This window comes from Rana temporaria, chromosome 6 (genome assembly GCF_905171775.1).
Source record: "Rana temporaria chromosome 6, aRanTem1.1, whole genome shotgun sequence".
NCBI classification, from domain to species: Eukaryota; Metazoa; Chordata; class Amphibia; order Anura; family Ranidae; genus Rana; species Rana temporaria.
The window spans coordinates 202,383,665-202,411,093 of NC_053494.1; the positions used below are offsets into that span (position 1 = coordinate 202,383,665).

Here is a 27,429-nt window from a genome sequence, read left to right on the forward strand (position 1 = left end):
CTGAGAGGCGGTTAAGTGTTAGAAAAGCGAATATTCATTTGCTTTACTAACATAACGCTGAGTGAACAGCGAGCGCCCAGCATGGCTCTAATCAGGTGCTTCCAAAAAACACCCCTGCCGCTGTAATTCAGGTGCCCGAAAAGGGGTCGGCACCTGCGACCATAGATAGATTCATGCAATGCATGAATCTATCTATGGTGATAGAGAGTGGTAGGAGAGAGGGGGCGGCGCCCGGGCTATTGTAAAATGACGGCCACAAGGCCGCTCTTCAGGTCCGGGAGGCCATCTATTGACGTCCTCAGCTCCTCCGGCCACTGGGGGGCACGCGAGCACCACCGGCGGTGTGCGTCCGCCGCGTCACTGAGATGCCGATGCGCTTGCCTGGCTGCCGCAATGTCCGCCAGGTACCCGCGATCGGCCGTTACACAGCCAAGGACATGGATCTCTTTGTGTAAACACAGAGATCCACGTCCTGTCAGGGAGAGGAGACATATGTTGTGTCCCTTGTACATAGGAACACCGATCGGTCACCTCCCCCAGCCAGTCCCCCCCTCCCCCACAGTAAGAATCACTCCTAGGGAACACATTTAACCCCTTCCTCGCCCCCTAGTGTTAACCCCTTTCCTGCCAGTCACATTTATACAGTAATCAGTGCATATTTATAGCACTGTTCTCTGTATAAATGTGAATGGTCCCAAAAATGTGTCAAAAGTCTCTGATGTTTTCACCATATAGCAGTCCTGACAAAAATCACAGATAACCGCAATTATTAGTAAAAAAAATATATATAATAAAAAAAAAATCCTAATTCTATCCCCTATTTTTTAGGCGCTATAACTTTTGTGCAAACCAATCACTGTACGATTCTTGCAATTTTTTTTTTACCAAAAATATGTAGAAGAATACGTATCGGCCTAAAGTGAGAAAAAAAAAAGTTTTAAAAAAAAATAATTGAGATATTTATTATAGCAAAAAGTAAAAAATATTGGCCCGGATTCACAAAGCACTAACGCCGACGTATCTCCAGATACTCCGCATAAGTGAAAATATGCGCCGTCGTATCTATGCGCCGGGCCCACAAACTAAGATACGCCTAAAAACAGGTTTCATCCGACCGGCGTAGCTTGCCTACGCCGGCGTAGAGTGGGCGCATATTTACGCTGGACGCATTTAGCGCTCCCATTGATTTTCTATTCACATATGCAAATGAGGGAGATACGCCGATTCACGAACGTACGTGCGCCCGACGCAAGTGCGCGTAAAGTCATACGTCCGGCGTAAAGTTATGCCCCACAAAGGAGTTGTAACTCAGCAGCATCCATGCAAAGGGCTGCACCAGGGAACACAAGCCGACGTAGTTTACATATGACGTGAATATGACTAGGCGTAGGTTACGTTCACGCCATAGGCAGTGATCCGGCGTATCTTAGGGAGTAGTTCTGACGTGATTCTGAGCATGCGCACTGGGATGTGTCCACGGGACGGCGCATGCGCTGTTCGTTATACGTATCTGTCTGGCGCTCGGCCCATCATTTGTATGGGGTCATGCCTCATTTGCATGGCTCACGCCCACTTCCACCTACGCCGACTTACGCCTAGGAAACCCAGCGCAATTTTGGCAGCACTGGCTTTGTGAATTCAGTGCTTGCCTCTCTGCGCTGCGTCGGCGTAGCGTCCAGGAGATACGCTGGCATAAATGTGTGCCGCTGTCTGTGAATACGGGCCATTGTGTTGTTTTTTTTTTAATTGTCGCTCTTTTTTTGTTTATAGCGCAAAAAATTAAAAAACGCAGAGGTGATCAAACACCACCAAAATAAAGCTCTATTTGTGGGGAAAAAAAGGACGTCAATTTTGTTTGGGAGCCACGTCGCACAACCGTGCGATTTTCATTCAAAGTTTGACAGTGCTGAAAGCGGAAATTTCACCTGGGCAGGAAGGGGGTATATGTGCCCAGTAAGCAAGTGGTTAAAGAAACACTCCACAATAAATCCCAGATGCTGCTACCTACTGTGAAATTGTATGTTACTCATAAGATTCATATATTGTTGCAAGCTCTCTCCTTGTAATTAGAATGCGCATATAATAAACACTTGGAAAAGCCTATTTGCATATGGCAGGAGATATAAATTGAACAGGTGTGTTTGCTTACTTATGCATGGCCATTATATGTGTGAATCATAGTGCGATTTACCAAAGCTCCAGCAGGAATTCGATCGATACATATAATGAGGTTAAGCACAAAGAAAGCTACACATTGAAGACATGTTATTGAAAAATAAAGAGGGACTGCCTCGCAGAGCTTACGATTAAAGCAGGTTATTAATTAAACTGTCAGAAGCGGTTTATTGACCGCGGCTCTTTGACAATTCGCATTGCCGAGCTATTAATGGCCCGAAATCACTCCCAATTAGGATTTCAGCATCTCTCCCGGGACTTTCCAACACCGTTTTAGTAAATATGAAAGGAGGAAAAGCTCCACTGAAGTTAAAGTCGAGAGGAAAATCCTGTCCAATTAATTCAAAGCATTTCACCTACGGACAATGGGAGGCAGCCATCTTAAAGTGACACCAAACTAAACAGGAGAAACGCTGCTTTAAAAAATGCACCCAAAATAGTCACATGTTGTACTCGTGTTTAAAGGGGTTGTAAATGAAATAAAAAACAAACAAACAAACATGTTATACTTACCTCCACTGTGAGGTTTATTTTGCACAGAGTGGCCCCGGATCCTCGTCTTCTGGGGTCCCTCGGGGGCTGTCTCTGGTCCTCCCTGCAAAACTCCACACATTCATACGAGCTCCCTCGCATTGTGTGGAGTCCTTGCGGGTGAGCTCCTGCTCCTTGCGGCGTGCCGTGTCATTGAATGCGATTAACAGCAGTGCCAGTCAATGGCTGCGCTGCTTTTAATCCATCCGCTCTAGCCAATCAACGGCCAGGCTGAGTGGCGAAGAAGATGTCGGGTCCGAGCGCGGGACTTTCGAGGGGTCAGGCAAGTATAACGGGGGGCCGGTAAAGTCGGAAGTTTTTTCACCTTAATGCATAAGGCCCCTTCCACACTAGAGCGAATTTGAGAGCGTTTGTCAAGCGCTTTTCAAGCGTTATTCGAGCGAAGCCTCATCTGCGATCCCAATGTGCTGGTAAAGCACCGCTAAGACCCTAACGTTTTAGGGCGTTTTTGCAGTGCCTCAGTGTGAAGGGTAAGGCGTTTTTACAGCGCTTTCAATTCATTTCAATGGAGAGGGGCGTTTTTGGAGCGTTTCTTTCAGCGCCCAAAAGCTGCTCCAAAGATACTGCTTGCAGGACTCCGTGTGAAAGGGTCCATTGAGATGCATGGAGAGCATTTTATGAGCGTTTTAATAGCGCTAACGCTAAAACGCTGTAAAAACGCTTCAGTGTGAAAGGGGTCTTAAGGTGAAAAAACGTTTATCTTTACAACCCCTTTAAAGGGGTTGTGAAGGTAATTTTTCCCCCCCTAAATAGCTTCCTACACCTTAGTGCAATCCTCCTTCACTTACCTCATCCTTCCATTTTGCTTTTAAATGTCCTTATTTCTTCTGAGAAATCCTCACTTCCTGTTCTTCTGTCTGTAACTCCACACAGTAATGTGAGGCGTTCTCCCTGGTGTGAAGAAAGCCTTTTGAGGGGGGAGGAGGCGAGCAGGAGTGTCAGGACACTCTCTACTTTGCAGATAGAGAAAGGAGCTGTGTACACCAGATAGAAAGTCTTGCATTACTGTGTGGAGTTACAGACAGAAGAACAGGAAGTGAGGATTTCTCAGAAGAAATAAGGACATTTAAAAGCAAAATGGAAGCATGAGGTAAGTGAAGGAGGACTGCACTAAGGTAAAGGAAGATATTTAGGGAAAAAACATTTTACCTTTACAAGTAAGCGAGTTTAGGATGTCTGTAAAAGCTCCCAACACACCTGTAATCACCTGTGTGTGCATGGTCATATGGGCCAGTACAAATTTTGGCAGCAAATTTTGATTTCGTTTTAGTCTGAGGACTAAAATGGCATTTTAGTTTTAGTCCCATTTTAGTCTTCTGCAATTGTTTTAGTCTTATTTAGTCAACGAAATCTCCAGTACATTTTAGTCGACTAAAACTAATTTTAGTCATCTAAAATCTAATGGGTGTAATTACATTGTAATGTATTAGTTAACATTTCTCTACAATGCTCAAACTCATTATATACTGCTGGAGTGAAAAATTGAATATGTTATTACTTATGGTATTGAGGTATGAACATGCACTACAGACCAGAGTTAATATTGAAGTCAAATTTCAATTTAGTTTTAGTCTTAGTCTTTTGACTAAAATGCCATTTCAGTTTTAGTCGTATTTTAGTGATCTCAATTGTTTTAGTTGTATTTTAGTCGACTAAAATAGTATTCACTTAGTCGAGTAAAATGTTTTAGTCGTTTTAGTCGACTAAATTAACACCGATATAGGCAAACATAGAGGTGCTTTTACGTGCTTAAAAAAATAAAAAGCCAAATGCCTGTTAACCACTTAAAGACCTCAGGTGTTTTTCAGATTTGGTGTTTGCAAGACTAAAACAGTTTTTTCTGCTAGAAAATTACTTAAAACCCCCAAACATTATATATATATTTTTTTCTAACACCCTAGAGAATAAAATGGCGGTCATCGCAATACTTTTTGTCACACCGTATTTGCGCAGCAGTCTTACAAGCGCACTTTTTTTGGAAAAAATTCACTTTTTTGAATTAAAAAATAAGACAACAATAAATTTGGCCCAATTTTTTTATATATTGTGAAAGATAATGTTACGCCGAGTAAAATGATACCCAACATGTCACGCTTTAAAATTGCGCCCGCTCGTGGCATGGCGTCAAACTTTTACCCTTAAAAATCTAGATAGGCGACGTTTAAAAAATTCTATAAGTTGCATTTTTTGAGCTACAGAGTAGCTCTAGGGCTATAATTATTGCTCTCGCTCTAACGATCGCGGCGATACCTCACTTGTGTGATTTGAACACCGTTTTCATATGCGGGCGCTACTCGCGTATGCGTTCGCTTCTGCGCGCGAGCTCGTCAGGACGGGGCGCTTTAAAAAAAAAATTTTTTTGTTTTCTTATTTAATTTTATTGATTTTATTATTTTTTACACTAAAATATAAAAAAAAAAAAAAATGATCACTTTTATTCCTATTACAAGGAATGTAAACATCCCTTGTAATAGAAAAAAGCATGACAGGTCCTCTTAAATATGAGATCTGGGGTCAAAAAGACCTCAGATCTCATATTTAGGCTTAAATGCAAAAAAAAAAAAAAAAAAAAGGAAAATTTGTCATTTAAAAAAATGACAGAAAAAAAATTGTCTCTTTAAGAGGCTGGGCGGGACTGACGTTTTGACGTCACTTCCGCCCAGCAGAGCTATGAGGACGGGTGGGGGCCATCTTGCCCTCACTCAAGTCCTCACTCTCCAGGCGGCAGCATCGGATCTCCTCCGCCGCTACCGACGGCTCCGGTAAGCGGCGGAGGGCGCGGAAAAGCGGCGGGAGGGGGGGGGGCCCCTCTCCCGCCACCGATAACGGCGATCTCGCGGCGAATCCGCCGCGGAGACCGCCGTTATCGTTTACACGGCCGCCCGCTGAAAACATGGATATCTCAGTTGTGGCAGCAGCTGCTGCCGTTACTGAGATATCCATGTTTAAAAAGAGGACGTATATATACAGTGGGGGGTCCTTAAGTAGTTAAAGTGGCATTTTTTTAACCATTTGCCTACTGGGCACTATCACCCACTTCCTGCCGAGGCCAATTTTTAGCGCTGTCACACTTTGAATGACAATTGCGCAGTCATGCAACACTGTACCCATATGAAATGGTTATAATTTTTTGCACACTAATAGAACTTTATTTTTGTGGTATTTAATCACCACTGTTTTTTTTTTATTGTTTACTAAACAAAAAAAAAAAAAAAGATAAGCAGTAAAAAAAATAAAAATAATAAATCATAGTTTGTTATAAAATTTTGCAAACAGGTAATTTTTCTGCGTAATGAATCTGGGGCCTCGTAAACGTTTCAGCAGACATTTTCAGTCATGTGTACGGCCGACCGGACAATTTTACGGCGGATCGGACAGCATGCTAAGAAACTTGTCCGCTGGAAGCCTGTCCGTCGGACATGTTCGGTCGTCTGTACGACTTACCGGACATGTCCGCTCGGCCGAAAGCCCTCGCATGCGTCAAAGTGATTCGACGCATGCGTGGAAGCATTGACCTCCCAGGGTCGCGCACGTCGCCGCGTCATCGTCGCGGCACGACCACGTCACCGCGTATCCTGTCCGCGCGGATTTCGTTTTGATGGTGTGTACAACCATCAGACCGAAATCTCAGAGCGGACATGTCCGATGAAAACGGTCCGCGGACCGTTTTCATCGGACATGTCCCCTCGTGTGTACAAGGCCTGGGTGTTAAATGGTCTCCTCCAGACAATTTAAAAATACATACAGTACAGACCAAAAGTTTGGACACACCTTCTCATTCAAAGAGTTTTCTTTATTTTCATGACTATGAAAATTGTAGATTCACACTGAAGGCATCAAAACTATGAATGAACACATGTGGAATTATACATAACAAAAAAGTGTGAAACAACTGAAAATATATTTCATATTCTAGGTTCTTCCACCTTTTGCAGCAGACACATCTCTAGAACTGGTAAGAGGAGACTGTGTGAATCAGGCCTTCATGGTATTATATCTGCTAGGAAACCACTGCTAAAGAAAGGCAACAAGCAGAAGAGACTTGTTTGGGATAAAGAACACAAGGAATGGACATTAGACCAGTGGACATCTGTGCTTTGGTCTGATGAGTCCAAACTTGAGATCTTTGGTTCCAACCCCTGTGTCTTTGTGCGACGCGGGAAAAGGTGAACGGATGGACTCTACATGCCTGGTTCCCACCGTGAAGCATGGAGGAGGAGGTGTGGGGGTGCTTTGCTGGTGACACTGTTGGGGATTTATTCAAAATTGAAGGCATACTGAACCAGCATGGCTACCACAGCATCTTGCAGCCGCATGCTATTCCATCCGGTTTGCGTTTAGTTGGACCATCATTTATTTTTCAACAGGACAATGACCCCAAACACACCTCCAGGCGGGGGAAGGGCTATTTGACCAAGAAGGAGAGTGATGGGGTGCTGCGCCAGGTGACTACCTCTTGAAGTTCCTCAAGAGAATGCCAAGAGTGTGCCAAGCAGTAATCAAAGCAAAAGGTGGCTACTTTGAAGAACCTAGAATATGAAATATATTTTCAGTTGTTTCACACTTTTTTGTTATGTATAATTCCACATGTGTTCATTCATAGTTTTGATGCCTTCAGTGGGAATCTACAATTTTCATAGTCATGAAAATAAAGAAAACTCTTTGAATGAGAAGGTGTGTCCAAACTTTTGGTCTGTACTGTATTTGCATTTAAATATTTATTATTTATTTTTCGAATAAATATTTCAATGTAAATATGTCGTTTTAATTGTCTGGAGAAGACCATTTAATGTCCAGATTTATTACACATTCCTTTTCCCATTATTTATATTAAGGGACTCCAAGACAATATTATTCAAACTTAAGTATATGGGTCTCGACTATACATTCTCACTATACCAACAGGTAATTTTTCTCCTTCACTAATGTGCACTGATGTGCACTGATGAGGCGGCACTGATGAGGCGGCACTGATGGGCAGTGATAGGCACTCAAAGGTGGCACAGATGGGTTACACTGATGAGGTGGTACTGATGGGCACTGATTGGCAGCACTGATAATCAGTGCCTATGTTTTTAACACAAGCAGGTTATCGGCTTTCTTCTCTCCGCACACTCTCGGCGTGTCAAAGCACAGCAAAGTCACTGTAAACCTCAGACATGAAATATGAACAAAGCATATGCCTCTATATTGTGTACTTGTCTCAATTAAAAAGCACCAAGTGACATTTATGGCTGCTGCTTATTTTTTCTGCTATTGGCATCAATCACTTCTGACAAGTTTTTCTGACACCAAGAGACAAAAGGTCACAGGAGAAATATTTCCAGCTGACTGACAGCCTCAACTCTCTTTCTGTGAGTTGCGTGAAGGAGAGGCAAGTCCTTTCCCTCCAATCAGCTCTCAGAGTTCTCCTCGCTGAGCTCAGCAGAGTGTAACTTCAGCTCTCCACCCCCTTTTTTCTGACAGCTCAGAAGCTTTATAAAGTCTGGACTTTAAACGGCTGAAGAGAAGACTGCAGATACACAAATAGAACATATGTAGGATTGCCTCATCTCTGTGTATCACCTGAGACCAGTCACTTCACTGGGTATATGGAAGGGTTTACAACCACTTTAACGCACACTACTAAATAAAGTACAGCGGAACCTCGGATCGCGAGTAACGCGGTTAATGAGCGTTTTCACAATACGAGCACTGTATTAGAAAAAATCCTTACTCGATTTGCCAGTGTTGTCTCCAAACGAGCAGGATTCAGGCCAAAGTGGTGTGCAGTACCGCATTTGGCCTGAGGTGGGGGGGGCGGAGCCAAACTGAGCCATTCGAAAATGTTTGGAAAGACACAGAATCACTTTGTTTCCGAGGTCAGCCAAGGTGTCCTCGGGCCTTTCCGGCCATTTCCGAGGCTCTCGGGCGCCCCCCCACCTCTGCCCGCATGCAGTATTGCATGCCATTGAAGTCAATGCGGAACAAATTATTTTCGTTTCCATTGACTTCAATGGGGAAACTCGCTTTGATATGCAAGTACTTTGGATTACGAGCATTCTCCTGGAACGGATTATGCTCCTAATCCGAGGTTCCACTGTACTGCATGCTGAGATTTTTGTTCTGCTTTGAACTGAGTTACATCAGTCCAGCTTGGAACAATACAACTATGTACTATATGTGTCATACCTGCGGGTTCCCCACGAAGACTGGAAACCACTGCAGTATGAACCACTACTCCAGGGATCTCCACTAGCATCTGGTGCTGAGAAGCTGCCCTACTGTATTGTCAACACAGAAGGTCCCCCATTTGGCATTAGCATCATTTAGCGTGGGCTTGTGCCAATGAATGTCAAGGAATGCCAAATCTTCTTTGACTGGACGAGGTGGAGATCATGACATCGGCACCTCGCCTCCCACACTTCGCTCAATTATGGAATGTTTTGCATTCATTGTGAAAATGCACTTTGTTCCCTGAACGGCAACCGCGCCAAGCGAGCCGGCGACCTATGTTCACAATGCAGAAGGGCAGCAGCTTGGCACGGGATCTGGAAGCTAATGGAGATCACAGGAGTAGTAATGCCTTCTACAGTCATTTCCAGTCTCCATGAGGGTCCGTCAAGGTATGGTCCAAGCTGCACTAATGTAACTATGTAAGAATTACCATGGAATTCAGATTTGAATGATATGCATTTAAGTTACAAGTAGCTTCTTTTTTTTTTTCATAAAACGTACCATTTTTCTGGCAGGGAAAATTATTACTATTTAAGAAACAATCTTTTACACAAGAGATTGTTCATACAAAACATCGCTCATACGTCTGGCAAGCCCCGTCTGTGGGTAGGCGTAGCTGGGAGCTCTTCTGTAAATAACAAATCACATGACTGACGCATTTGAATGGAGAGATGGATTAGGGTACCTTGTTCTCTATGGCAGCCTCCGTGCAGGCCTGCAGCATGGAGAGATGGTGTGCAAACACCAAGAACTTCAGCTTGTCATTCTCCAACATCATTTTAATGTAATCCTTCACGGCTCCAGCCTAGGAAATGAACAAATAATTCTCAGTGTCATACTGTGCAATACATCTGATGCAAGGCTGCCTGCGTCTAGTAATCTGCCACAGCTTCATGATAAGTCAAACGTCGCTTGCTTTACTGTACAGGAGGCAATATGTCAGGGACTGTGCTCTGCGTTATATAATCTTGACATGAACACCGGCAGGATCATTTATTATAGCAGGCCTTCCATGGCAATAGGAAGGTCCTCTTTTTTGACAGCCAGTGCCCCCAACTAAAAACATTCATATAGACACACCACCACCCCCCCGGCAACTATAAATAAATATATATACCGTATTTATCGGCGTATACCGCGCACTTTTTTGCCCTGAAAATCAGGGCAAAATCGTGGGTGCGCGGTATACGCCGATACCCACGCCGAGTTTTGAATACTGCGCCGACATATACCGAGCGCAGTACACTCGGGTATAGTCGGGCAGTCTCGGCTCCTTCCGCGCTCACGTCCTGGACGTACAGGACGTCAGCGCGAGAGTTGCCGAGCATTGCCGACAATACACAAGTGTACTGCGCTCTGTATATGTCGGCGCAGTATTCAAACTCGGCGCGGGAAACGAGCGGGGAGGACGCCGCAGAAGGACGCCGGACCCGACGAAGAGGACACCCGAAGCCGCAGACGGACGCCGGACCCGACGAAGAGAACACCCGAAGCCGCAGAAGAACGCCGGACCCGACGAAGAGGACACCCGAAGCCGCAGAAGGACGCCGGACCCAACGAGGCCGCCGATGGACGCCGCGCAAGATACCAAAACTGTAAGTACAAAAAAAAAAATTCCACAGGATTCGGGGCAACTTTAGGGGTGCGCGGTAAACGCGGGAGCGCGTTATACCGCAATAAATACGGTGTGTGTATATATGTGTATATATATATATATATATATATATATATATATATATATATTTATTACACAGTAAAACCTTGGTTTGAGAGCATTTTGCAAGACAAGCAACATTTTTTAATACATTTTGACTTGCTATCTAAGCGATGTCTTGATATACAAGTAGCGTCATGTCACAACTGAGTATAGAACAGAAGAGGCCCCTCTAAGTGTATGAATATGGTTACATTTAATGAAGGTACAACATTTAGCAACTCACATGGTTGATGATTAAAAGAGGCACATCTACAGTCAGGTCCATAAATATTGGGACATCAACCCAATTCTAATCTTTTTGGCTCTATACACCACCACAATGGATTTGAAATTAAACAAACAAGATGTGCTTTAACTTCAGACTTTCAGCTTTAATTTGAGGGTATTTACATCCAAATCAGGTGAACGGTGTAGGAATTACAACACTTTGTATATGTGCCTCCCACTTTTTAAGGGACCAAAAGTAATGGGACAATTGGCTGCTCAGCTGTTCCATGGCCAGGTGAGTGTTATTCTGTCATTCTCCCTTTTACAAGGAGCAGATAAAAGGTCCGGAGTTAATTACAAGTGTGCTATTTGCATTTAGAATCTGTTGCTGTCAACTCTTAACCACTTAACCCCCGGACCATATTGCTGGTCAAAGACCAGAGCACTTTTTGCGATTCGGCACTGCGTCGCTTTAACCGACAATTGCGCGGTCGTGCGACGTGTTTTCCAAACAAAATTGGCGTCCTTTTTTCCCCACAAATAGAGCTTTATTATGGTGGTATTTGATCACCTCTGCGGTTTTTAGTTTTTGCGCTATAAACAAAAATAGAGCGACAATTTTGAAAAAAAAAAAATATTTTTTACTTTGCTATAATAAATATCCCCCAAAACTATATAAAAAAACAATGTTTTTCCTCAGTTTAGGCCGATAAGTATTCTTCTGCATATTTTTCGGAAAAAAAAAATCGCAATAAACGTTTATTGATTGGTTTGCGCAAAAGTTATAGCGTTAACAAAATAGGGGGTAGTTTTATGGCATTTTTATTAATATTTATTTTTTTACTAGTAATGGTGGCGATCAGCGATTTTTTTCGGCACTGCGACATTATGGCGGACACTTTTGACACATTTTTGGGACCATTGGCATTTTTATAGCGATCAGTGCTATAAAAATGCATTGGATTACTATAAAAATGCCACTGGCAGGGAAGGGGTTAACACTAAGGGGCGGGGAACGGGGTTAAGTATGTTCCCTGAGTGTGTTCTAACTGTAGGGGGGGTGGCCTCACTAGGGGAAATGACTGATCGCTGTTCATACATTGTATGAACAGACTGTCAGGCATTTCTCCCCTGACAGGACCGGGAGCTGTGTGTTTACACACATGGCTCCCGGTCCTCGCTCTGTAACAAGCAATCGCGGGTGCCCGGCGGTGATCGCGCCCGCCAAGCACGTGCACAGGAGTCAGGGAGGAGCGCCCCTAGTGGCCGCTTCGAGAGCCGACGTATAGCTATGGGCTCTCGCGCAGGGGAGCCGACCTGCCGCCGTATAACTGCGGCGGCTGGTCGGCAAGTAGATAATAAGAGATCCAAAGAGCTGTCACTATCAGTGAAGCAAGCTGTCATTAGGCTGAAAAAAACAAAAAACAAACCCATCAGTGAGATTGCATAAACATTAGGTGTGGCCAAATCAACTGTTTGGAACATCCTTAAAAAGAACTAACACACCGGTGAGCTCAGCAACACCAAAAGACCCGGAACACCATGGAAAACAACTGTGGTCGATGACTGAAGAATTCTTTCCCTGGTGAAGAAAACACCCTTCACAACAGTTGGCCAGATCAAGAACACTCCAGGAGGTCGGTGTATGTGTGTCAATGTCAACAATAGAGAGGAGACTTCACCAGAGTGAATACAGAGGGTTCCCCACAAGATGTAAACCATTGATGAGCCTCAAAAACAGGAAGGCCAGATTAGAGTTTGCCAAACATCTAAAAAAGCCTTCACAGTTCTGGAACAACATCCTACAGACAGATGAGACCAAGATCAACTTGTACCAGAGTGATGGGAAGAGAAGAGTATGGAGAAGGAAAGGAACTGCTCATGATCCAAAGCATACCACCTCATCAGTGAAGCATGGTGGTGGTAGTGTCATGGCGTGGGCATGTATGGCTGCCAATGGAACTGGTTCTCTTGTATTAATTGATGATGTGACTGCTGACAAAAGCAGCAGGATGAATTCTGAAGTGTTCCGGGCAATATTATCATCGGCTCATATTCAGCCAAATGCTTCAGAAATCATTGGACGGCGCTTCACAGTGCAGATGGACAATGACGCGAAGCATACTGCGAAAGCAACCAAAGAGTCAAAGTTATCCCTTCCACGCTGCGCTCCACGAGCGACTCAAGCCTCGCTTTCAGATCACTCTACTGCAGGGTAGTCTTCCCGGTCACGATTGAGGAGGATGGTCTATGTCAGGGTTGTGGAATAGCAGACCTCCAGCTGTTGCAAAACTACAAGTCCCATCATGCCTCTGCCTCTGGGTGCCATGCTTGTGGCTGTCAGAGTTTTGCTATGCCTCATGGGAGGTCCGCTAATTGCACATACCTGGTCTATGTGAACAGGTTTACCCCGGATCCCTGCATACTTAGATGTGCCTCTTTTAACCACTTGCCGCCCACCAATGACATATTGACGTCGGCAAAGTGGTTGTAGAATCCTGACTGGACGTCATATGACGTCCTCAGGATTCTGAGCCGCTGCACGCCCCCGGGTGCGCGCATCGCAGCGATCGTTGTTGCAGGGTGTCAGTCTGACACCCCACAACACCGATCAAGGTAAAGAGTCTCTCACGGAGACTCTTTACCACGTGATCAGCCGTGTCCAATCACGGCTGATTACGATGTAAATAGGAAAAGCCGGTAATCGGCTTTTCCTCACTCGCGTCTGTCAGACCCGAGTAGAGGAGAGCCGATCGGCTGCTCCTGTGACAGGGGGGGGGGGGTTTGTGCTGATCGATCATCAGCACAGCCCCCCCCCCCCGAGGATGCCCACTGGACCACCAGGGATGACCACTGGACCACCAGGGATGGCCATATAGACCACCAGAAATAAAAAAAATAAAAAGGATGCCACCCTAGACCATCAGGGATGAGGAGGACACAAAAAATGGATGCCAATCAGTGCCGCAATGGATGCCAATGGATGCCATCTAAACCCACTTGATGGGCACAGTGGCTTTGTTTGATGGCACAGTGGCTTCGTTTGATGGCACAGTGGTGAAAATTGATGGCACAATGGCGGCCTGTGATGGCACAGTGGCTGCGTGTGATGGCACAGTGGGGACAATTGATGGCACAGTGGGGACAATTGATGGGGTTTTTTTTTTCGTTTGTTTGCGCCCCCAAAAATGTTGAGCACCAGCCGCCACTGATTGGAGCTTATTTGTATGAACATTTTCTGGATGATTGGGATGTCCCGCTGTGAGGGGAGATTATGGTGAAGGATCCGTCCACAATCTCGTTACCCTATTTATATTTTGAAGTGTTTTTCCATATCGTTTTGTTTTTGTGCACAAAGTGCTTTATGTTTCATCTAATTAGTGTGTCACAGCACTATTAGTACCTACTTGCATCCATTGACTAACACCATTTTATTCTGTTTATGTATGCTACTTGGTTTATATCTCGCTGCAGTCCTCATTTCACATTATAACACATTACATTTTAGTGCACTATACACCCTTTTTTTATGAATGGAACATAAAATATTTTCCCAAATGACTGCAATTGTTATTAGGTTGAAAAAAGACCCAAGTCCACCCATTTCAACCACAAAAAATAAAATAAAAAATAAATAAAAAATATCGTACAATCCCATATGCCCAATTCTACACCCACAGTTGATCCAGAGGAAGGCGAAAAAAAAAAAAAACAGTAGAGCATGATCCAATTTGCTACAGCATAGTGAAAAATTCCTTCCCGATCCCCCGAGAGGCAATCGGATTTTCCCTGGATCAACTTTACCTATAAAAGTAAGTACCCAGTTATATTGGGCCAGATTCACATAAGAGATACGACGGCGTTTCTCCTGATACGCCGTCGTATCTCTGTTTCTATCTATGCGACTGATTCATAGAATCAGTTACGCATAGATATCCCTAAGATCTGACAGGTGTAATTGTTTTACACTGTCGGATCTTATGATGCAGTACCACGGCCGCCGCTGGGGGGAGTTCGCGTCGTAAACCAGCGTCGGGTATGCAAATTAGGAGTTACGGCGATCCACGACGGTTTTTCGCGTTCGCTACGTCGCCGCTAGTCTAGTTTCCCGTCGCAAAGTTAGTCGTTTTTTTTGGTGCCCTAACTTTAGTCAGCAAACGTATTGCTGTCTAAAGTATGGCCGTCGTTCCCGCGTCGAAATTTAAAAATGAACGTCGTTTGCGTAAGCCGTCCGGGATTACAGAATTACGCTACGCGCGTCGCCGTTCGAAAAAATGACATCACGGCGCGCAAAGCACGACCGGAATTGCGACACTGAGCATGCGCAGTAGGTCCGGCGCGGGAGCGCGTCTAATTTAAATGGCACACGCCCATTTGAATTGGCCCGCCTTGCGCCGGCGTAGGTTTTCATCGCAAGTGCTTGGTGAATTAGGCACTTGCGATGAAAACTTTTGGCGGTGTAACGTATCTACGATACGTTACGCCGCCCACCTACGTGAATCTGGCCCATTATGTATTATGCTGCTTCCCCCAATCTATCCCTGCAGTTTCCCCAAGGCTCAAATATCCTCCCACCTCCCCTCACAGGTGTAAATATGGACACCCACACCATGTGAGAATAAATATTTATGGAAACATACTCAGGTCATAGTGTGAGGAGTCCACACCACGACACACTGAGCAAAAAATTTGCAAAGAACATAAAAAAAAAATTAAATGAAAAAAGGACAGTAACGTGTATCTGTGTAGCTTGTCATGCTCAGTACCATCAAAGAAAACCACATGCCTATAAATTAAAAACCTGGGGCCAGATTCACAGAAGAGATACGACGGCGTTTCTCCTGATACGCCGTCGTATCTCTGAGTGTATCTATGCGACTGATTCATAGAATCAGTTACGCATAGATAGCCCTAAGATACGACAGGTGTAATTGACTTACACCGTCGGATCTTAAAATGCAATACTTCGGCCGCCGCTGGATGGAGTTCGCGTCGTTTTCCTGCGTCGGGTATGCAAATGAGGTTTTATGGCGATCCACAAAGGTTTTCGCGTTCGTTACGTCGTCGCTAGTAATTTTTTTCCGTCGCAAAGTTAAGCCTGCTTTAACATGGCTTAACTTTAGACGAGCCATGTTAAAGTATGGCTGTCGTTCCCGGGTCGAATTTCAATTTTTTTTTTATTTGCGCAAGACGTCCGGGAATACGAAAGTACGTTACGCACGTCGCCGTTCAAAAAAATTACGTCACTTCGCGCAAAGCACGGAATTTCAAAACGGAGCATGCGCAGTACGTCCGGCGCGGGAGCGCGCCTAATTTAAATGGTACACTCCCCATTTGAATTAGGCGGGCTTGCGCCGGACGCCTTTACGTTACACCGCCGTAAGTTTACACACAAGTGCTTGGTGAATCAGGCACTTGCGCTGAAAACTTACGGCGGTGTAACGTATAGACGATACGTTAGACCGCCGCAAGTATATGTGAATCTGGCCCCTGGTTTGCGAGCATAATTCATTCAGAAACATGCTTGTAATTCAAAGCACTTGTATATCAAAGCATTTTTTTTACAGGGTATAAAAGAGAAGAGAGGCACCTCCAAGTGTAGCAATAAGTTGCTTAATGTTGTACCTTTATTAAATGTAACCATATTGTTACACTTGGAGGCAACTCTTATTTTTTATACTCAGCTACTTTTATATCAAGACATTGCTTGTATATCAAGGCAAAATTTATTAAAAAATGTTGCTTGTCTTGCAAAACGCTCTCAAACCAAGTTACTCTCAAACCAAGGTTTTAACTGCTTGCCGACCGCCCACCGTAGTTTTTACGGCGGCAGGTCGGCTTGGCTGCGCAAAATCACATAATATAACGTGATTTTGCATTGCAGCCACTAGGGGCCCCCTGCTCGCCCCTGGTGCTGATGCAAGCGCCCGGTGGACGCGATCACCGCCGGGCACCAGAAATCACTCGTGACAGAGCGAGAACCGGGAGCTATGTGTGTAAACACACAGCTCCCGGTTCTTTCAGGGGGAGAAATGACTGATCGTTTGTTCAATGTATGAACAGCAATCTCTAATTTCCCTTAGTCAGTTCCACCCCCCCCCCCTTCACTTAGAACACACCTAGGGAACATAGTTAACCCCTTGATCGCCCCCTAGTGTTAACCCCCTTCCATGCCAGTGCCATTTTTACAGTAATCAATGCATTTTTATAGCACCGATCGCTATAAAAATGACAATGGACCCAAAAGTTGGTCAAAAGTGTCTGATGTGCCAGCCATAAGGTCGCAGTACCGATAAAAATCGCTGATCGCCGCCATTACTAGTAAAAAAAAAAAAAAAAAAAGCCATAAAACTATCCCCTATTTTGTAGACGCTATAACTTTTGCGCAAACCAATCAATAAACGCTTATCGGCCTAAACTGAGGGGAAAGAAAATGTTTTTTTATATATTTTTGAGGATATTTATTATAGCAAAAAGTAAAAAATATTCACTTATTTTTCAAAATTGTCGCTCTATTTTTGTTTATAGCGCAAAAAATAAAAACCGCAGAGGTGATCAAATACCACCAAAAGAAAGGAAAAACTGCCGTTCCAGGTGAGCACACCTAAGGCAATCAATGTCCACTCAGGAACCAACGGGTGCCGGCAATGCACAGAGCATGCAAGAGAATAAACGTATATGGACAGCCGCACTCCAATAAGTCTAAAAAAAGACGTGCCCTTTATTGGGTAAAAAAGAAATGCACTACAAAAAAACAGCATACAGTGGGAAATAACAGCCGACGTGTTTCACATTGAACCTCAATGCTTAGTCTAAGCTGTTATTTCCCACTGTATGCTGTTTTTTTGTAGTGCATTTCTTTTTAACCAATAAAGGGCACGTCTTTTTTAGACTTATTGGAGTGCGGCTGTCCATATACGTTTCTTCTCTTGCAATCACCAAAAGAAAACTCTATTTGTGGGGGAAAAAGGACGTCAATTTTGTTTGGGAGCCACGTCGCACGACCGCGCAATTGCCAGTTAAAGCCACGCAGTGCCAAATCGCAAAAACTGGCCGGGTCCATTACCTGCGGTTTGGTCCGGGTCTTAAGTGGTTAAAGCGACGCAGTGCCGAATCGCAAAAAGTGGCCCAGTCATTAAACAGGCAAAATGGTCTGGGGCTGAAGTGGTTAATGTATACAGAATTAGGAGAATTTTGTTAAATTGGAAAATTCATACCATCTTTATTTTACTGGCTGCACTTCATTGTATATTAAAAGAATACGAGATAATAATACAATTTATTATGCAGAAAATACCCAACTGTAGCGTGTTTATTTAATTAGGCTATAAATATATTTTTTACATTTATTGCCACTTTCCACTATATATTACATTTCAAAGTACCGTTTTTCCCAAAGAGACAATAAGGACCGAATCTATTAGAAAAAAAAAATTTAATAAATAAATACAGTACAGTATCTCGAAGACAAAGAAGGACAAATCTTCAACACAGGAGTCTCACTTTCCTGTTGGAATTTTATTTGTATTTATTTTTTTTGCTCTATGTACCATTCATTATTAAACATTAAGAAGGTACCAGCTCAGCATGTTCATTTAGTTGTCAACTATAATTTACATAGAGATGGCTTCGATAACTAATCATGGGACTTGGGACTTGATAATCGGGCAACAGTTTTGCAAAACAGACGGGATCCAGTTGCACAACATGAAAAAAAATTAAAAAATATTTTTTTTTGTCCCCAACCCAAAAAATACTGTACTCCCCAAATAAACATCAATGTGTTCAAACCCAGCAAAAAAAAAAAATACAAAACGTGATACAATACAAAAAAAATCGGGAAATTTTAAGGAAACATCCAGAAGAAAGCCTTTCGTTCTTCCTGTCATTTCAGCGCACGCTTAATGTAACATGAAGATAATTATATTCGGCTGTCTGTTTCGCCAGTCTATACATTCTCATACACGCCGGAGCAATACAGGTATCAATGATGTCATGGATTTTAATTAGTAATGAATAATTTACCGCTTACCGCTGTAACCCACGCAACCCTAGAGACGGCAAAGGCTCTAAATTGACAGGAGACGCTTGTAAAGCGCATTAACCCCTTATGCTCCCCCCCTAGCTGGGCCTTAGGGAGGAGGCGAACTTAATGCTGCGGGTACACCTGAAGCAACGGAGGGGTTAAGTCTGCAAGCCTACGAAAAAAACCTTCCACAAAAGGAAAGACCGAAAGAAAAGAAAAAAAAAATGCATTAATAAAGTATTCCGCGTAATGCGCTCATTAAACTGCGCGCTTGAAATATACCATAATTCAGTCCTTGTCCCTTCTCTAACTCTTTCCCACTATTTATGAATTCCATCCTTTCCTAATGATAATTTTATCTGGCAATAACAATGTGTCACTTATTAATAATAGAAAAGTATTTGAAAAAAAAGAAAGAAAAAGTCTTTCATTTATTATTCATGAAGTTAAAGTCTATAAGAGGAGCATTTGAAACAATCAAATAACAGTTTAGGGAGAATATCTTAGTGAACCTGGTCAGGCTGGGCGACTGGGATTAGCTGTTAAGGCAGCTCTTTGAGAAGAAATAGTAGGACCTCATGTTTATATAATATTCTCATTTACATACCGCTTTCAGAATATTTCATGGACAGGTAAAAAAAGGCTTTTAATGCGGTAACACGGTGTCAGGTTTTTAGCGCCTTGATGCTTTGCTTTTTTTTTTTTTTTTTTTTCAAGGGGGTAACATTTATCCGATCTGGCGTTCGGTGGTTAAGCCAAGTTGCGCGATCCTATGAATATCTATTCATCTCTAAATGAGGAAGACATCTGTGAATTTTTCATGGGCTGTGGAAATTATGCGCAACCGGAAAAAAAAAAAAAAATCAAAAAGCTTTAGACCGAGTTCTGAGACAATGCTGGTCAGAACGGGGGGGAGAAAAGAGAAAGTTCAACGCCGTAAACGATACGCTGGTCTACTTTGAAGTCTTTAAAGCGGGAGTTCACCCATTTAAAAAAAAAAAAAAAATCTCCCCTTAGCTTCCTGCTCGTTCGGTCTAGGGGAATCGGCTATTTATATTAAAATAGGTGCAGTACTTACCCGTTTTCGAGCTGCATCTTCTTCCGTCGCTTCCGGGTATGGGTCTTCGGGAGCCGGCGTTCCTTCTTGAGTGACAGCCTTCCGAGAGGCTTCCGACGGTCGCATCCATCGCGTCACTCGTAGCCGAAAGAAGCCGAACGTCGGTGCGGCTCTATACTGCGCCTGCGCACCGACGTTCGGCTTCTTTCGGAAAATCGTGACGCGATGGATGCGACCGTCGGAAGCCTCTCGGAAACCTGTCAATCAAGAAGGACCGCCCATTCCCGAAGCCCATACCCGGAAGCGACGGAGAGGATGCGTCTCGTAAACGGGTAAGTACTGCACATATTTTTAAATAAATTGCCGATTCCCCTAGTAATAACGAGCAGGAAGCGAAGGGGGAAAAGTGCCCTCTAAGGGTGAACCCCCGCTTTAAGAAGAAGAACTTGAAGGGACAACTGGTGCAAAAGAATCTGCAAATATGTTTTAGAACAGTACTCGGCCCTCTAATGTAAAGGCAGTCAAGTGGTTGTAAACCTCATGCATAAAATATGAACAAAGCATATCCCTCTGTAGAGTGTGCTTGTCTCAATTAAAAGCACAGGGGGGTTTATTTACTAAAGGCAAATCCACTGTGCACTTCAAGTGTACTTGAAAGTGAAGTCGCTGTAGATCGGAGGGGGGACATGCAAGGGAATGAATAAGAAAAGAAAAAAAATAGGATTTTTGTACTCACCGTAAAATCCTTTTCTCTGAAGTCCATGGAAGGACACAGCTTCCTTATATTCTTGACTGTAGGGTTATGTTCCGTCTATCAGGAGAGGACTTGATAGATGGAAAATAACCCTACAGTCAAGAATATGTCCATGGACAAAAGAGAAATAGTATTTTTGCTTGTACATGATTGGATGATAGAAATCAGCAGAGCTTCCCCTCATTTGCTTTAGAATGTAAGCTCTATGATCAGGGTCCTCCTGTCCCTTCTGTATTGAACTGTACTTTAATTGTGCCGCCCCCCCCTCTACATTGTAAAGTGCTGCATAAACGGTTGGCGCTATATAAATCGTGTATAATAATAATATAATAAATTCCAATCTTCCCCTCAGATCTACAGCAACTGAACGTCCAAGTACACATGCAGTGCACAGTGGATTTGCCTTTAGCAAAATAGATAAAAAGTGATGATTTAAAAAAAAAAAGACAATTTCTTTATTTAAATAAGTGTTTATTTTTTTTATTTAAACACATTTTTCTGATTTTTGGGATTTTTATCAAATTTATTTTAATAAAATGCTTTTGGAGTAAAAATCAGTTGTGTCCAATCTGTCTGTCGCAATGCTGCTAAAAATCGCAGATCACCATCATTACTAGTAGAAAAAATTTACAAAAATGCCATAAATCTGTAGACGCTATAACTTGTGTGCAAACCAATCAATATATGTCTATCGTGGGATTTTTTTTACCAAAAATATGTAGCAGAATACAAATTGACCTAAATTAATAAAGAAATTCGATTTCTTTTTTTTTTTTTTTTTTTTTTTAATGGGTATGTTTTATAGCACAAAATAAAAAATATTGTTTTATTTTCAAAATAGTTGTTCTTTTTTTGTTTATAGGGCAAGAAAAAAAAAAACACACAGAGGTGATCAAATTCCACCAAAAGAAAGCTCTATTCGTGAGAAAAAAAGTACATACATTTTATTTGGGTACATCGTCACTTGACCGCGCAATTGTCAGTTAAAATAACGCAGTGCTGTATCGCAAAAAATGGCCTGGTCATTAAGGGAGTAAATCTTTTCAGGGCTGAAGTGGTTAAAGGGGTTGTATGGGTTCAGTTTTAAAAAAATAAATAAACATGTTATACTTACCTCCACTGTGCAATTCATTTTGCACAGAGTGGCCCCGATTGTCCTCTTCTGGGGTCCCACGGCTGCTCTCGAGGCTCCTCCCCGCAAGAGCTAACCCCCTCTGGGAAGCTCTCTCCCGAGGGGGTTACCTTGCGGGCACGCCCATAGCCGCCAAGTGTATAACTCGGCCACGCTACATCATTGATTTGATTGACAGCAGCGGGAGTCAAGAGCTGTGCTGCTATCAATCTAACCAATTAAGAGCTTTTAAGCCATTTGGAACACGACGCAGGAACGAGCCCACGGAAGTTCGGGGCTCAGGTAGGTAAAACAAAGAATGCATTAAGGTGAAAAAACACAAAGGTTTAAAACCACTTTAAGTTTTTTTTTTTTTTAAACAAGGTGAGTTGTTTTCTCCACGTTAAACGTGCAAAATAATTGTCCTTTACTGGGAAGAGGCTTTTTAATAAAACATTGCTACACGCGGCAGGATTCCATGCAGCCTTGCCTGCAAATGCAGATTAAACTTGCTTTCATCCCTCTACTGAATTTTGGCTGTTAATGCAAAGTAAATAACTTTTTTCTCCTCAAAGAAGAATGGGGAAAAGAAAACCCCACCAGGCTCATATTTCCAACCCAGTGTCTGGATGAGGACCTTGACCACCAAGGCAGAGAGGTCAAAATTCCCCTCTACACTGCATGTGAACTACTTCAATAGCATAGGTTACTGTCCTGCCATTTTTGTACCCTCCTCCTGCTGAAGAGCCCAAGGCAGCCATCTCTTCTGTCTACACCTTGTTCCAACCCTGCCTCTGCCCTTCAAATGATTTTGTGTGTGTGTGTGTGTGTGTGTGTGTGTGTGTGTGTGTGTGTGTGTGTGTATATATATATATATATATATATATATATTTTTTTTTTTTTTTTTAAAGTATCTGAATTTATGTCAAGTAAAATAACCATGCAAAGAGTTGGTCAAGGCTGAAATTTCAAGTGCTCTTTTAGGAATTCTATTACTTTCCACCACATATGCGGGGGAAGTTCAACATTCATCAGCTCATTATCTTACATGGGAAGGTTGAGTACTGTGTAAAGCTTGAGCCGTTATTTAAAAAATCGGCTGCACTGAGATGTAACGATCATCGAAGATCATCATACAGACTTTGCTGGTGCCACTTGTACCAACACTAAACACAACAAAATTATTATATATAGTTTGGAGACCCCTGATCTATAGTGTTGTGTGTAGAGGTCGACCGATATGTGTTTTTCTCTGGCCGATGCCGATGCCGATATTTGGAAATCGGGGTGGCCGATGGCCGATATGTGTGGCCGATATTTTAGGCCGATATTTTAGGCCGATTTTCTTTTTTTTTTCCTTCATCTCAAAAAACCTAGGGTGGAGAGGTGGGGAGGAGATAATTGTTTAGGGTGGAGAGGTGGGGTGCAGCCTGTCAGTGACCACTGGTGCAGTCCATCAGTGCAGCCTATCAGTATCCATTAGTGCCCACCAGTGCAACCTCATCAGTACCCACCAGTGGAGCCTATCAGTGTCCAGAAGTTCCACGTTAGTGCCCACCAGTACAGCCCATCAGTGCCACCTCATCAATGCCCACCAATGCACCAGTGCATCCCATCATTGCCCACCAGCGCATACCACCAGTGCATTACCACATCAGTGCCCACCAGTGCATTACCACATCAGTGCCCACCAGTACATCACCACATCAGTGCCCACCAGTACATCACCACATCAGTGCCCACCAGTGCATCACCACATCAGTGCCCACCAGTGCATCACCACATCAGTGCATTACCACATCAGTGCCCACCAGTACATCACCACATCAGTGCCCACCAGTGCATCACCACATCAGTGCCTCACATCAGTGCCCACCAGTACATCACCACATCAGTGCCCACCAGTGCATCACCACATCAGTGCCTCACATCAGTGCCCACCAGTACAGCCCAATGTCATTCACTGCCACCTCATCAATGCCCACCAGCGGAGCGCTCCTTGCTCCGTTGCATCTTCTAGCCTAGCACAAGAAAGCTCCATTCGTCAAAACAGACAGTAAAACAAAGTAGCAACTATTGAAAGTCCCAAAGTCCAATATAATACTGCAGCAGCGCCATTTCCAAACAAACGTTTGAAAAACGAAACAAACTTCTATATTGATTATATAGAAGTTTGTTTCGTTTTTCAAACGTTTGTTTGGAAATGGCGCTGCTGCAGTATTATATTGGACTTTGGGACTTTCAATAGTTGCTACTTTGTTTTGATGTTTACATTTTTTTTGCAGCATTGTCTCATTTCTTGTGGCCAAATTTCTGTATTGCCTACTAATATCGCCCTTCCTTCTGTTTTAGCACTGCTCAGCGCTCAGGAGTCCTGAGCGCTGAGCAGTGCTAAAACAGAAGGAAGGGCGATATTAGCACTCTATCCACAAAGCTCCATTCGTCCCTGTTGTGCTGCCTACAATCACCAGAATGCAGAGCGGGCCGGTAACAACCAATCCGAGGCCGCCGCTGCCGTCATTCTCCACTCTGGAAAAAAACGTCCCCTGACGTGCTGCGCGCTCTGCCTACAAGCCCCAGAATGCAGCGCGGGCCGACAGTTACCGGCCCGTGCTGCATTCTGGAATTTGTAGGCAGGGCGCGCAGCACGTCAGGGGACATTTTTTTCCAGAGTGGAGAATGACGGCAGCGGCGGCCGCCGATTGGTTGTTACCGGCCCGTGCTGCATTCTGGAATTTGTAGGCAGAGGCAGGGCGCGCAGCACGTCAGGGGACATTTTTTTTACAGTGGAGGAAGTCTGCAGCGGCGGCCGCCGATTGGCTGTTACCGGTCCGCTGGTTGGCTGCAGACTTCCTAAACGGAAACAAATATAAAGTCAGCAGATAGCGACGAGCGGGCGGGCAGGCAGGCGGAAGAATTCCACCCAGCACAGATCCTAGACAATCGGCCTAATTTACCAAATAATCGGCCGATGCCGATATCTTTAAAAACGCAAAATATCGGCCGATATATCGGCCGACCGATATATCGGTCGACCTCTAGTTGTGTGTATAATTATATATTATATATATATATACATATACATACACACACACACACACACACATACATACATACACACACACGACACTATAGATCAGGTGTGTCCAAACTGTCTAAACAATGGGCCAGTTTACGGTCCTTCAAACTTTAGGGGGGCCAGACTGTGGTCATCAGGAGTAAAAAATGTCTTGGTATCAATGGGAGTAAACAATCCCCCATCATCTGTGTTATTGGGAAGAATTGTGCCCCATTATTGGTGTCATTGGTACGAACTGTGTCACATCTTTGATGTAATTGGTAAGAATTGGCCCAATCGTTGGTGTAATTGGGAGGAACCGTGCCCCATCAATAATGACATTGGTAGGAATTGGCCCAATCTTTGGTGTCATTGGGAGGAATTGTGCCCTTCACTGGTAAAAGCAAGCAAAAGGCCGGATAAAAGCAAAAAAGGGCGGCAGTTTGCACACCCTTGATAAAGATCATACCAAAACCGCTAGTAAGCCAATCCTACTCTTATCATGCTTCTATTACAGGTTCACTATTACATAACAGAATTAAAAAAAAAAAATTCAACTGTATCGGAATACAGCCATTAAAAACGATTTTCAGATTAAGAATAGGGAGTCCTGGAAGTGATGATTTGGCCCCCACAGAGCCCTGATCTCACCATCATTGGATCTGTCTGTGATTTCATGGCGATGCAGAAAGATTTGAGGCTGCCAACATCCACAGAAGATCTGTAGTTAATTCCTTTAAAAAACAAAACTGGGGGGGGGGGGGGGGGAAGGCGTGACCGGAAGTGGACCTAGATGGCTGCCTGCATGAGGACGGCATCAGACCAGTGCATCGGCGGGAGTCAGATCCCCAGCCTCCCTGGGGGACCAGGAAGAAGATTGTCCGGCCCTGCCGGGCCCGGCCCACCCCCTACACCATCTGTTCGCTGCATCGGGCCTAGAGAGGGCCAGGCCTGCAAACGGAGTACGCGGTGGCGGCTCCCCTCTCTCCAAAACAGCAGCGCTTCTCCCGCTCCAGAGAATCTGGCCCCTCAGGGCCTCCGGGGACTGCTTCCTACGCCCAGATGACCGACTCCCCTGCCTCCTATTTAACCCCAGAGCCGGACGGGGGAACCCAGAACTACGCAATGCAAGTGACCTGATCTGACACCTTGGGCCAGTCGGCTGCTCCTTCACCCTGGGGCACCCCTTAGCAAGCCCTGCAGCCCTCTACCTTGCAGCTCCCCCCACCAGCCCACTTAGGACATAGCCCCTTCTCCTCCTCTGCCCCATCAGTGGTACTCATACATCCAAGCTATGCCCACCAAAGATGACTTTAAACAACTCATTGCAGACGTGAAGTCTACTTGCAGATCAGAGATTCCGGCCCTTCAGTCAGGCCTTAAACATCTATCGGACAGGATGGAAATGGTGGAGGAATAACTCCAGGAAACCAAACTGGAGGTCCATAGGACCCAACTTCAAGGCGCAGATCACAGTTCCCTCCTTAGGGAAATGCAGCGACATGTAGAAGACCTAGATAACAGGGGACGCAGGAATAACATCCAGGTGCGGGGAACACCGGAATCTGAGGGCCCTGAAGACGTGCATTCTGTCCTACAATCTATGTTCAACAATTTGATTGGAAAACACTCTACCCGCCCTATTGACATGGACAGAGCCCACCGAGCCCTGCGCCCGAAAGGAGCCGCCTCCAAGCCGCGAGACATTATCTGTAAGCACAGCTCTTATCCTCTGAAAGAGGAAATCATGAGGCAGGCTCGCCTTGCCCGCAAAGTCACCCTTGATGATGTCCAAATTCAACTTTACCCGGATCTATCATGGATAACACTACAAAAAAGTAGACTGCTGCAACCACTGTTACGCATCCTACAAGAAGAGAACATCCCCTACCGCTGGGGTTTCCCACTTAGCCTGACAGCCAAAATTCAAGGCAAATCGGCAGTGCTCAGATATCCAGAGGACTTGGTGCCTTTCTGTGATGTCCTGGAAATCAGGGCCCCTCCAACTCCCAAACTGGCATCTTATCGCTACCCCACCTCAGCCCCCTGCAGTCTGGCAGAAAGTCCCCCCGACCAAGAGAACCCGGGGCCCAGAAAGATGCCAGAGAGGCCGCAACCGACAACACCAGAACTCTTGAGAACTTTGGTTCATCCTCATGGAAATTTTCCCTGGCCACTACCCAATTATTGGTCCCCCCCTTAATTGCCCTAGCTTTAGTTCTAAACAGCATTCTGGGCGAGTCTCGGACGAAACTCTCAGAGAGAGCCCCCTCACGTCTCACCCCCTTTTTTTCAGTTTTTCAGTTCTCCAGTTTTTCACCTTTCCAGTTTTACTTTTGCACAAGAGTGTTGCTGGGTCCCATCATTTTGAGGGGCCATTTTGGGTTCCCCCGTGTCCCCCCGACTCGCCCCTTCGGCAGCAGGTTGGGGGAGAATGTGGGAAGCCGTCCTGACCTAGGCCCATGCGCCCTCACAGGTCTTGAAGTACTGCAGATAATGTTTGTAGAAGTTTACCACTGGTTTATGACTCCAATTTCTCTTTTTTCTCCTTTTCTT

At 44.3% G+C, this 27,429-nt stretch overlaps 1 protein-coding gene across 2 annotated transcripts in view; it reads right to left on the reverse strand.

Annotated features, from left to right (window-relative positions):
* Positions 1-27,429, reverse strand: part of ZRANB3 (zinc finger RANBP2-type containing 3) — a 382,760-nt gene that overhangs the window by 128,760 nt on the left and 226,571 nt on the right. For both annotated transcript variants that reach the window (XM_040358099.1, XM_040358098.1), the window contains exon 9: positions 9,629-9,748. In XM_040358099.1, the coding sequence (XP_040214033.1) occupies positions 9,629-9,748 (120 nt within the window). The remainder of the gene's footprint in view (positions 1-9,628; positions 9,749-27,429) is intronic.